This window comes from Tachyglossus aculeatus, chromosome 3 (assembly GCF_015852505.1).
Source record: "Tachyglossus aculeatus isolate mTacAcu1 chromosome 3, mTacAcu1.pri, whole genome shotgun sequence".
Lineage (NCBI taxonomy): Eukaryota > Metazoa > Chordata > Mammalia > Monotremata > Tachyglossidae > Tachyglossus > Tachyglossus aculeatus.
Genome location: NC_052068.1, coordinates 15775835 through 15789111, shown reverse-complemented (window position 1 = coordinate 15789111; position 13277 = coordinate 15775835). Strand labels below are relative to the sequence as shown.

General features: G+C 42.8%; 1 protein-coding gene across 1 annotated transcript in view; it reads right to left on the bottom strand.

Moving 5' to 3' along the window:
- VSTM4 (V-set and transmembrane domain containing 4) overlaps positions 1 to 13277 on the bottom strand; it is a 123317-nt gene that overhangs the window by 30396 nt on the left and 79644 nt on the right. The window contains exons 6-7 of the mRNA XM_038744133.1: positions 5433 to 5539; positions 2344 to 2405 (exon numbers count right to left, since the gene is read on the bottom strand). Of these exons, the coding sequence (XP_038600061.1) occupies positions 2344 to 2405; positions 5433 to 5539 (169 nt within the window). The remainder of the gene's footprint in view (positions 1 to 2343; positions 2406 to 5432; positions 5540 to 13277) is intronic.

Genomic DNA, 13277 nt, shown 5'->3' with positions numbered 1-13277 from the left:
GAAAACACACTCAACACACTTTTTTTTAAGAAACACACGCACAAAACATTACCATAGCTTTCTTTTAAGCAAGGCACTTTCTATCATGACTCAAAGAGTTTGCTTACCCCACAGAATCATTCTTTTGCTGATTAGTTAGGCATTCTCTTCATCTCTTGTAATAGCCTTCAAGTATCCTCTATAAGAATATAGGCATTTCTTGCCTTTAAGAGCAGTGTTCATCTCTTAATGCCTTGGCAATATAGAGGAAGCCTCAGAGCTATACTTGCATAAAATGATACACTAGAGGTTATCCAAGCTAAGTGGGTATTCATTTCCATTTCAATGAGCATCAAGGTGTGCTGATAAGAGAAGCAGCATGGCTTAGTGGAAAGAGCCCGGGCTTGAGAGTCAGAGGATGTGCGTTCTAATCCCGTCTGCCACTTGTCTGCTGTGTGACCTTGGATGAGTCACTTAACTTCTCTGTGCCTCACTTACCTCAACTGTAAAATGGGGATTAAGACTGTGAGCCCCACGTGGGACAATCTGATTACCTGGAATTAACCCCAGTGCTTAGAACAGTCGTCCGTACATAGTAACTGCTAAACAAATATCATAATTATTATTAAGAGATGTCAATATTGACTGATGAGAAACTCTGAGGGAAATAAATCTTACTGGTCACTAAAATCTGAAGGCAAAACATGGCTTACTTCGTGCCTGGCCCTATAGCATCAATGGACTTCAGGAAGTTCATTCTAGAAGTGTTGTTAGGTAGAGATCTTCAGATTTAAAGAAAAACTACTGTACGGTTCAAGAGCTTAGTACAGTGCTCTGCACACAGTAACTGCTCAATAAATACGATTTCATGAATGGGCAATAATGGGAATGATGATTGGCTATCAATCAATCAATGGTATTTAGTGTTTACTATGTGCAGAGCGCTGCTTTATGAGCTTGGGAGAGTATAATACAACAGAATAAGCAGACCCATTCCCTGCCCATGATGATCTTACAGTCTACTCATAAATGGTATGAAAGAAAGGGAAATATTATTTTGATGTTTTTCTATCACACTTAGTCCAAGTTGTGCAATACATTCTTCTCATGTATATTTATCAAAATATAATGAAACCATGAGGTTGGGCAGTACTGGCCCTAGTAGGGAGGGAAAGAGGTGGGAGACTGAAGTAGCAGTATGGTTGGGTTGAATGGTCTTGCCAGAAGTTGTCACTTTCTGATTGTAGACTATTAAGGGACAAGGCCTGAGTCTGTTCAACATAATCTGGTCCTGTTCTTAGAACAGCACCATGAGCTTAATACATTTGTTTCATGGCAGAAAAATATGCTAGGGTAATGAGAGAATTAGGGAAAAGTTGGAGGGGAAAAGCAGTGTCACGAAGTAATAAGGGTAAAGAGAGGAAATCTGAGGTCTTTTCAGTCTTGCAGCTGTTTGTTGTTGTTATTTTTGTTTGTTTTGGTGGTATTTGTTAAGGGCTTACTATCTGCCAGGCACTGAATTAAGCACTGATGGATGAGGGTACACATTACACAGCTACTTTACATACAGTTGGAGCTCAATAAATACTGATGATGATGGAGAGCAAGGCAACACCGCCTAGACATAAGGAGATGTGGATAGTTCTTCAGCACAAGGGCTAGGACATACTTCTTCAGGCAGGAGGAGGAAAGGAAGAATCTCTTGGAAATCTGACAGGTCAAAAACCCATGGCACTTCACAGTTCCTCCAAGAGGCCTTCCCCTATTAAGCCCTGTTTCCCCAAATCCCTCTCCCATCTGCCTTGTCTATGCACTTAGATCTATATCTATCCTTTGGGTACTTGATATTCACCCCTCCCCAAGCCCCACAGAACTTATGTACATATGCCTAACTGATTTATTTATATTAACATCTGTCTCACTCTTTAGACCGAAAGCTCACTGTGGGCAGGGAACAAGTCTACGAACTCTGTTGTACTGTACTCTCCCAAGCACTTCCAACAGTGCTCTGCACACAGTAAGTGCCCAATAAATGCTGATGGGCAATCTACAATCTCCAAATGACCCAGGTTAAATAATAGATGACCAACCAGGTGACAATGGGGAATTATGAGAGAATCCCGAGATAAATGCCAAGCCCCAGAGGACATAAGGAATGTTGAAGTCGGACTCCACAAGCCTGAGAAGGACAGTCGCCCTCGTAGAGGAACAGGACAGGGTGAGGTGGACTTTTATTTCACTAAAAGCTATTTCAGACACTGTTCTCATTTCTATTTCCAACTATAAACAGATTTTTTTCCCCTCCCTGAAAGTATATGCTGTTTAGTTTGGGTTAAAATGAGCATAAGGAATTAGGTTACTTACCAAAACTACTTTCCTTTGTGGCTTCAGCAGCTTTGGTTTGTGGAAAGCATTGGCTATTGGAGCTAAAATAAAAATGTTGAAAAATGTCTGTAGCATCGTTTGGAATTTTATTAGCATGTGCAATTAACATATTTTGTCCACCCAGTTTGCTTATATCTATACCAGGGCTTAGTGTTGTACTCTCCCAAGCACTTAGTATAGTGCTCTGCACGCAGAAAGTGCTCAGTAAATATGACTGAATATATAGTACAGTTCTGGCACATAGGAAGCGCTTAACAAATATTATTATTATTATCATTATTGTTATTCATTCATTCATTTAATCATATTTATTGAATGCTTACTGTGTGCAAAGCACTGTACTAAGCACTTGGGAAGTACAAGTCGGCAACATATAGAGACAGTCCCTACCCAACAGCTGGCTCACAGTCTAGAAGGGGGAGACAAACAACAAAACAAAACATATTAACAAAATAAAATAAATAGAATAAATATGTACAAGTAAAATAAATAAATAGAGTAATAAATATGTACAAATATATATGTATATATACACAGGTGCTATGGGGAGGGGAAGGAGGTAAGGCAGGGGGAGGGGAGGAGAGGGAGAGGAAGGAGGGTGCTCAGTCTGGGAAGACCTCCTAATAATAATATTGTTATTATTGTTATTGCTATTAAGTCTCCTGAAAAACATCTTCTGCATCTAGAAGACATTAGGGCCTCACCAGGATCCCACTTTGCACTTTTTTACTGGATTTGTATCCTTAGTATCTTACCCAGGATTGCTGCAGCTTTTTCTAATGGTTTCCTCCTGCCCCTTTGAGATAATAAGAATAATCATGGTATTTGTTAAGCTCTTACTACGTACCCAGCACTGTGTCCTAAGCACCAGGGTGCTTAATTCCCATTTTACATATAAGGGAAATGAAGCCCAGAGAAATGAAATGACTTGCCCTAAGTCACACAACAGGCAAGGAATGGAGTTGGGATTCAAACCCAGGTCTCCTGATTCCCAGGGTCCTGTTTTTCTCCATGGCCACATCACTTGTCCGTCCCACCACCACTGGCAATGAGTAGAAGATGGGGACTCCAAATCTTCCCCCAGCATCAAGGCCAGGAGAGGGAATAAGGACCAAAAAGACCCCAAAAGCATGCAGGGCTGAGGACAAAATTCTGTTCCTCATCCCTCCCTATTTCTCCCTCGTTTCATTTGTTTTTTCTGTTGATGTTGTACGTCATAAGCTTCTTGTGGGCAGGGATGACATCTGTCTTGTCTATTGTATTGTAGTCCCCCAAGTTCTTAGTAAAGTGCTTGGCACACAGTGTTAAATAAACATGATTGATTGAATTGGAGAGCAGAGATGTGCTCTATAAATGAGCTTCTACATTGGCTGGAATTTCCCCAAACATGTATTTACCATATCCATGCTTCTGTCTCTGATCACTATAAGATGAGGTTGGAAATACAGTCTTTTTGTTTCCGTAGAGTGAGCTGTGTGGGTTAATGAACTCCAGTGTCAAATGCAAAAGGAGCAATAATAAAAACAAGGAAAATGGATTCAATTGTAGCTTTCACGTACAAGGAATTTTCCTCGGTCTCCGAAAGACTGAGCATTTCCTGTTGCTCAATGTTCAATTATTCAGAGACAAATTATTTATCTGTGGCTTTCCCCTGCCCTTTGCTTTCCATCTTGACCCTTTGTGTAGCCTGCCTTTTAGCTAGTTCATCTTCTGCCAGTCCTCAACTAAAGGGTAAGTGAGGACGGGTGAAAAGGAGAAATTTGAATCAACCTATTTTGCTTCTTTTTAAAAATTCTGGTAAAAGACTATCTACAGTTAGACATGAAGGCTGAAGCTGGTAATTAAGGATGACATTGGATCATTTGTAAATTTCAATTATCCACGCCACCCCTTTTACCATTTAGAATGGAAAGTTGGCTGATGCCCCAACTCCATCCACCCATAGGAGTTGGGATGCACGAAGCTGCGTGGCTTAGTGGATAGAGCATGGGCCTTGGAGCCAGAAGGACCTGTTTCTAATCCCAGCTCCATCACATGTCTGCTGCGTGACCTTGGCCAAGTCACTTTGCTTCTTGGTGACTGAGTGACATCATCTGTAAAACGGGGATTAAGAGTGTGAGTCCCATGTGGGACAGGGATTGTGTCCAACCTGATAAATTTATATCTACCCCAGGACTTGGAGCAGTATTTGGCACATAGCAAGTGCTTAACAAGTACCATTATAATTGCTATTATCATTATTATAGCAAATGGGAAGTCTTAGAGAGGGCAGGGAATGGAACCCATATTTTAGTGTTTATTACAGGAGTTGTTTTGTGGACTCCGTAAGTACCGTCAAGCAAGGCCCTTAAACTCCACCATCTACTGCTACCCCAGAACTTTCTTCTTTCTCAGGAATAGTGAAACTGAGGCATAGTGAACGTAAGTGACTTGCCCAATATCACATAGCAAACAAGTGGTCGAGAAAGGGTCAGAACCCAGGTCCTCTGACTCCTGGGCTCGGGTTCTTACCACTAGACCCCATGGCTTCTTATTCTTAGGCCTGTCTTCCTGTGAGAATGGGCTCCGCATGTTTACCATGGAGGAGAGTAGTAATATTACAATAATAATTGTACTTGTTGAGCCCTTACTATGTACCAAACACTGTTCTACGTTCGGGGGTAGATACAAGTTAATTCCCAGACTGAGCCCCCGCTTTCCTCTCCCCCTACTCCCCTCCCCATCCCCCCCGCCTTACTTACTTCCCCTCCCCACAGCACCTGTATATATGTATATATGTTTGTGCATATCTATTATGCTATTTATTAATTTTACTTGTAATATTCATTCTATTTATTTTATTTTGTTAATATGTTTTGCTTTGTTGTCTGTCTCCCCCTTCTAGACTGTGAGCCTGCTGTTGGGTAGAGACCATCTCTATATGTTGCCAACTTGTACTTCCCAAGCACTTAGTACACTGCTCTGCACACAGTAAGCGCTCAATAAATACGACTGAATGAATGAATGATCACCAGAAAAATGTGTGGGTGTATTTGGGGCTTTTTGGAAAACTGGAGTTACTTCCATACCTTTCTCTGGAATGGCAGGAGGGATGTCCAGTTTCGCCTTCTTTTTCTTAACTTTCTTGGGCTGGAGTGGTGACAGGCTGGTCACACTGGTGACAGTCTCCCCAGAGCTGTGAAGATAAAGACATATTCATCAGCCTCATCAGCTTTTTTTTTTCCCCACTTTGTATTCATGGAGGTTTGACCTTGATCCAACCACCATGATTTCTTCTTTTGTTCAAGAGTTGATTAAGTGGTTGAGTTTGTTCCATTGAGTTGTTCCATTAAGTTGTTGAGTTTTGCACTGTTTCCATTCCAGTTACCAGCATAGACAGTATGCGCATTTTTAGGGAAAGAGTTTATTTCCATGGCAAAGCTGAACCGTTTCCTTCTGGCCTGTCTTCCCACCTGCCTACTCTCTCTTACCAGATCTTGAATTTGAGAATGAGTTAGGAGAGGAGAGACACCAAATAGGCTTATCCAGGAAGAGTAAGTAGACAGGGAAAATTAAGATAACGCGGAGGGCAAAGAAAAATCACTGAAATCGCCTAGTTTAAATTAATTTGCCATTAATGGGACAGTGAAAGCTTCCATATTTGCAAGGGAACTTGAAAGACATTTCAGCCACTGATTTCCCAATGTGAAGGCAATTTTTTTGTGTGAGCTCCATCTACATCATAGGCAAAATGGTGACAATTTTGCTCGCTCTAGAAGGCTGAGGCAATCTTGGGCTGGTCTCCATCCTGCAATGATTCAGATCATCTTTTCCCTCTGCAAATACACTACCCATGGATTTTCCTCCTCTATAATAATAATAATAATAACAATAATAATAATAATAATAATAATGGTATTTGTTAAGTGCTTACTATATGTGAAGCACTGTTTTCAGCACTGAGGTAGATACAAGATAATCAGGTTGTCCCATGTGGGGCTCACAGTCTTAATCCTCACTCTAAAGATGAGGTAACTGAGGCCCAGTGAAGTGACTTGCCCAAGGTCACACAGCAGACAAGTGGTAGAGTCAGGATTAGAACCCACAACCTCTGACTCCCAATGCCATGTTCTTGCCACTAGGCCATGCTGCTTGGGAACATGTCTACTAATTCTGTTGTACTGCACTCTCCGAGGCACTTAGAAGAGTGCTCTGCACATAGTAAGCACTCAACAAATACTATTGATTTATTGACTATTTTTATTTATAGGGGTCTACAGATGTTAACTGGGCAGATTTCCAGTCATTCCCTGTGTTTTCCCCACATCTTCCAATATTTACATAAAAAAAACCCACAATGTACTTCCCAAGAACTTAGTACAGTGCTCTGCACACAGTAAGCGCTCAATAAATACGATTGAATGAAGTATGCTCTCTGTTCTTTCTTTCTCTTTCACAATGGACCCTCTTGGTTATCCTCCTCTTGGGTTCCTTCATTGATTTTTAAGTCCAGCCAAAATTCATCTGAGGTATGAGATGTCAATCAGTCAGTCCATCAATATCATAATTATTGAGCATTTACAGTGTGCAGAGTACTCTACTAAGTGCTTGAGAAAGTACCATATAACAGATGTGGGCAGGGAATGTGCCCTGGCCACTACGAGCTTACAGTCTAGAGGGGGATATGGGCATTAATATAAATAAATAAATAAATTATAGGTATGCATATAAGTGCTGTGGGCCCAGGAAGGGAGATGAATAAAGTGTGGCACAGAAAGGAGTGGAAGAAAAGGAAAAGAGGGCTTAGAGAAGGCTTCTTGTAGGAGATGTGTCTTCTTTAAAGTTTAGAAGGCAGGGAGACTAATTGTCAGATGTGAAGAAGGGTGTTCCAGAGGCAGGATATGGGTGATAGGTCAGCAGAGAGATAAATGAGACTTAGATACAGTGAGTAGGTTTGCATTAGCGGAGCAAATTTTGTGGGCTGGGTTATAGTAAGAGAGTAGTGAGGTGAGGTAATAATAATAATGGCATTTATTAAGTGCTTACTATGTGCAAAGCACTGTTCTAAGCACTGCAGAGGTTTCCAGGTGATCAGGTTGTCCCATGTGGGGCTCACAGTCTTTATCCTCATCTTACAGATGAGGTCATTGAGGCACAGAGAAGTTAAGTGACTTGCCCAAAGTCACACAGCTGACAACTGGTGGAGCTAGGATTTGAACCCATGACCTCTGACTCCAAAGCCCATATTATTTCCACTGAGCCACGCTTCTTCTCTATCTGGTAGGTAGGTGGGGGAAAGGATAGTGAGTGCCTTAAAGTTGATGGTATAAAGCTTTTGTTTGATGTGAAAGTGAATGAGCCACCTTCTATCATTGAAGGTGATAGAGGAGTGGGGAAACATGGTCTGAACTTTTCTGAAGAAAAATGATCCAGCCAGCAGAGTGAAGTATGGACTGGAATGGGGAAAGACAGGAGGCAGGGTGGTCAATAAGGAGGCTCATGCAGTAATCCAGGTAGAATAAGATAAGTGCTTGGATTACTGTGGTTGCAGTTTCGATGGGGAGGAAGGAATTGATTTTTAGCAATATTTTGGATGGGTGAACTGACAGAATTTAGGGATAGAATGAATATGTGGGTTGAAGGAGAGGGAGGCATCAAGGATAATGCCAGGGTTTCGTGCCTGTGAGACAGGAAGGATGGTAGTGTGTCTACAGTGATGGAATTGTCAGGGGGAGGACAGGGTTTGGGTGGGAAGATGAGTTCTGTTTTTGACATGCTAAATTTGAGATGACAGTAGGCCTTCCAAGTAGAGACGCTGTGAAGACAGGAGGAATTGCAAGACTGCAGAGCGGGAAAGAGATCGGGCCTGGAGGTGTAGATTTGGGAATCATCCACATAGAGGTGGTAGTTGAAACCAAGTGTGCAAATGAGTTAGCCAAGGGAGAGGGGTAGATGGAGAATAGTAGGGGTCCTAGAACTGAACCTTGAGGGACACCCACATTTAGGGGGTGAGAGGCAGAGGAGGAGCCTGAGAAACAGACTGAGAATAAGCAGACATTGAGTTAGGAGGAAAATCAAGAAAGGACAGTGTCAGCGTAGATGAGCTTGAATAACGTTTCCAGGAGAAAGGTGTGATCGACACTGTCAAAGGCAGGTGAAAAGTTAAGGAGGATTAGGATGGAGTAAGGCTGTTGGATTTGGCAAGAAGAAAATCATCTGTGACCTTTCAGAAGGTGGTTTCCATGGAGCAAAGGGTATGGAAACCAGATTGGAGGGGGTCAAGGAGAGAACTGGAGGAGAGGAACTTGAGAGATTGGTAGTAGAAAACTCACTCAAGGAGTTTGGAAAGAAAAGGTAGGAGGGAGATGGAGTGATAACTGGAGGGAGCTATGGGGTCAAGGGAGGGCTTTTTTTTTAGGATGGGGAGACATGAGCATGTTTGGAAGCAGTGGGAAAGAAGCCATTGTAGAGCAAACAGTTGATGATGACTGCATTCACGCCTCACATCCAAGCTGTCACCAAAACCTGCCGGTCTCAGCTCCGCAACATTGCCAAGATCCGCCCTTTCCTCTCCATCCAAACCGCTACCCTGCTCGTTCAAGCTCCCATCCTATCCCTTCTGGACTACTGTATCAGCCTCCTCTCCGATCTCCCATCCTCTTGTCTCTCCCCACTTCAATCCATACTTCACACCGCTGCCCAGATTGTCTTTGTCCAGAAACACTGCGGGCATGTCACTCCCCTCCTCAAAAATCTCCAGTGGTTACCAATCAATCTGCGCATCAGGCAGAAACTCCTCACCCTGGGCTTCAAGGCTGTCCATCACCTCGCCCCCTCTTACCTCACCTCCCTTTTCTCCTTCTCCAGCCCAGCCTGAACCCTCCGCTCCTCTGCCACTAATCTCCTCACCGTGCCTCGTTCTTGCCTGTCCCGCCATCAACCCCCGGCCCACGTCATCCCCCGGGCCTGGAATGCCCTCCCTCTGCCCATCCGCCAAGCTAGCGCTCTTCCTCTCTTCAAGGCCCTACTGAGAGCTCACCTCCTCCAGGAGTCCTTCCCAGACTGAGCCTCCTCCTTCCTCTCCCCCTCGTTCCCCTCTCCATCCGCCCCGTCTTACCTCCTTCCCATCCCCACAGCACCTGTAAATATGTATATATGTTTGTACGTATTTATTACTCTATTTATTTTACTTGTACATATCTATTCTATTTATTTTATTTTGTTAATATGGTTTTGTTCTCTGTCTCCCCCTTCTAGACTGTGAGCCCACTGTTGGGTAGGGACTGTCTCTATATGTTGCCAACTTGTACTTCCCAAGCACTTAGTACAGTGCTCTGCACACAGTAAGCGCTCAATAAATACGATTGATTGATTGATGAGCATGTTTGGAAGCAGTGGGAAAGAAGCCATTGGAGAGCAAACAGTTGATGATGACTGCTAGGGAGGAATAATAATAATAATAATGATGGCATTTGTTAAGCGCTTACTATGTGCCAAGCACTGTTCTAAGCACTGGGGTAGATCCAAGGTAATCAGGTTGTCCCCCGTGGAGCTCACAGTCTTAATCCCCATTTTACAAATGAGGGAACTGAGGCACAGAGAAGTGAAGTGACGTCCAAAATCATACAGTTGACAAGTGGTGGAGCCAGGATTAGAACCCATGTCCTCTGACTCCCAAGCCCTGGCTCTTTCCACTGAGCCACGCTGCTTCTCTAGGAAAGAAGGAAGGAAAGAAGGGAGGGGGAGAGAGTTTTCATAAGGTGCTACAAGATGGGGTCAGATGTGCAAGTGGAGGGAGTGGATTTTGAGAAAAGGCAAATCTCTAGAGATACTGCTGGGAAAGATGGGAGAGTTGAAGGAGGGGCAGGGAGGATTTAAGGGAAATCAAGAGAAGCAGTGGGGCTCAGTGGAAAGAGCACAGGTTTGGGAGTCAGAAGTCATGGGTTCAAATCACTGCTCAGCCACTTGTCAGCTGTGTGAACTTGAGCTAGCCACTTCACTTCTCTGTGCCTCAGTTCCCTCATCTGTAAAATGGACATTCATTCATTCATTCAATCGCATTTATTGAGCACTTACTGTGTGCAGAGCACTGTACCAAGCGCTTGGAAGGTACAAGTTGGCAACACACAGAGATTGTGCTGTGTCTAGAGATGATGAGATTGTGTCTATGCCCAAGCTGGTTAGTGGGTACACTGGAGTGGAGCAGGAGGTCAGAGGAGTTCAGGAGGGAAAATAGCATGTTTTTGATGTTTTTGTTTTGTTTTTTTCCTTCTGTGAGTTAGTTTTCCCATCTGTAAAATGGGGAAAGTATTTTTTTCCTTACATACTTCTCAGGACTGTTGGGTAGGTAAAGGAGATGGTGCTCTAAAATGTACTTTTCCTCAGCTCCCCCTTCCCTCCACATTTCCTCAACTCCCTTCCTATGCTCTACCCCCTTCTCCTCGCCTCCACAACACTTATGAATATATGTATAGATCCATAATTCTATTCATTTATATTAATGCCTGTTTACTTGTTTTGATATGTATAGATCTATAATTATATTCATTTATATTGATTCCTGTTTACTTGTTTTGATGTCTGTCTCCCCCCTTCTAGAATGTAAGCCTGGTGTGGGCAGGGACTGTCTCTCTTAATTGCAGAATTGCACTTTCCAAGCACTTAGTTCAGTGCTCTGCACACTATAAGCACTCAATAAATATGATAGGATAAATGAATGAATGTCTACATGTTTTGTATTGTTGTCCATCTCCCCTTTCTAGACTGTTAGCCCATTGTTGGGTAGGGACCATCTCTATATATTGCCGACTGAGCCCCCTCCTTCCTCTCCCTCTCCTCCCCCTCCCCATCCCCCCCCACCTTACCTCCTTCCCCTCCCCCCAGCACCTGTATATATGTATATATGTTTGTACGTATTTATTACTCTATTTTATTTGTACATATTTATTCTATTTATTTTATTTTGTTAATATGTTTTGTTTTGTTGTCTGTCTCCCCCTTCTAGACTGTGAACCCGCTGTTGGGTAGGGACTGTCTCTATGAGTTGCCAACTTGTACTTCCCAAGTCCTTAGTATAGTGCTCTGCACACAGTAAGTGCTCAATATATACGATTGAATGAATGAATAAATACGATTGAATGAATGAATGAATGACTTGTACTTCTCAAGTGCTTAGTACAGTGCTCTGCACACAGTAAGTGCTCAATAAATATGATTGAATGAATGAATAAATATGATTGAATGAATGAATGAATGACTTGTACTTCTCAAGTGCTTAGTACAGTGCTCTGCACACAGTAAGCACTTAATAAATACAATTGAATGAATGAATGAATTTATATCTTCATTCATTAATTTATTCAGTTGTATTTTTTGAGTGCTTACTGTGTGTGGAGCACTGTACTAAGCACTTGGGAGAGTACAATATAACAATAAATAGACACATTCCCTGCCCACAACGAACTTACAGTCTGCAGGGGAGAACAGACATCAGTACATATAATAAAATTACAGATAGATACATAAGTACTTGGGGCGATGAGGGGAGATGAACGAATAAAGGGGGCAAGTCAGGGCAACACAGAATGGAGTGGGAGAAAAGAAAAGGAGGGCTTTATCAAGGAAGGTGGATTGTAGGCAATGTGCCTTCAGTAAGGCTTTGAGGGCTGCAGAGGGGAATAATTGTCTGTCAGATATGAGAAGAGAGGGCGTTCTAAGCCTGAAACAGGACATGGGCAAGAAGTCAGCGGTGAGATAGACGAGACTGAGATAAAGTGAGAAAGTTAGCATCAGAGGAGTGAAGAAGGTGGGCTGGGCTGTAGTAGGAGAGTAGTGAGGTGAGATAGGAGGGGGCAAGGTAGCGGTTTGGATGGAGAGGAAAGGGCGGATCTTGGTGATATTGTGAAGGTGAGAATGGCAGGTTTTGGTGACAGACTGGAAATGTTGGGTGAATGAGAGAGCAGAGTCAAGGGTGGCACAAAGGTTGCAGACTTGTGAGACGGGAAGGATGGTAGTGCCATCCACAGTGATGGGAAACTCAGAGAGAGGACAGGGTTTGGGAGGGAAGATAAGGAGTTCCGTCTTGGACATGTTGAGTTTTAGGTGGCGGCAGACATCCAGGTGGAGATAGGCAGGAGGAGATATGAGCCTGGAGGGAGGGAGAGAGAACAGGGGAGGAGATGTAGATTTGGGTGTCCTCTGTGTAGAGATGATAGTTGAAGCCATGGGGGTGAATGATTTAATCTCCAAGGCCCAGCAGAGTAAACCTCACAGAAAATTACAAAGTTAAATACTATTTGATGTGAAAGATTCAACTATCAGATGCTAATATTATTTCAATCCAAGAGTAAATTAATGCTTTCTAATATAATTTCCATTTCAACAGAATCCCGTTATGTTCCGGGATGACCCATTACAAGCACTGAATGTTGGGTAATTGAATTAGCCATTGCCACTGTTCTTTTATCAAAAAGAATAACAGAGAGAAATTTATTTTGGGCTTACATATTACGCAAAAGCCGCATCCACAATTAGCAGTCATATGAATAGATAATAATTATAATTGTCCTCTGAAAACCTCAGATGAGCCAACTCTTGAGAGCCTACTTGGCTGCATAACAGCAAGTCTTTGTGTTTTGGGGCTCTGTGGCTTAGTTGAAAGGAAAGTTACTTTATATCTTGGGTCTGAACAGTACTGTATTATATCTCTTGTGGAATGGAAAAGCATTCCCAGGGTTCAGTGGCCAAGAAAGTCAAGAAAATGGGCATGGAAACTCCCTTAAAATTAGAGACCATGGGGAGCTGAAGAAACTTCTATTCTTGGGTAACTTGTTCTCAAATGTCAATTCCTGATATAGAAACTTCAGGAAGCTGTTTGAGGAGGCTCTTTTTTACATCTGGGTTTCCTGAGTGAGTGGTTCAAATGCTGCACTTTC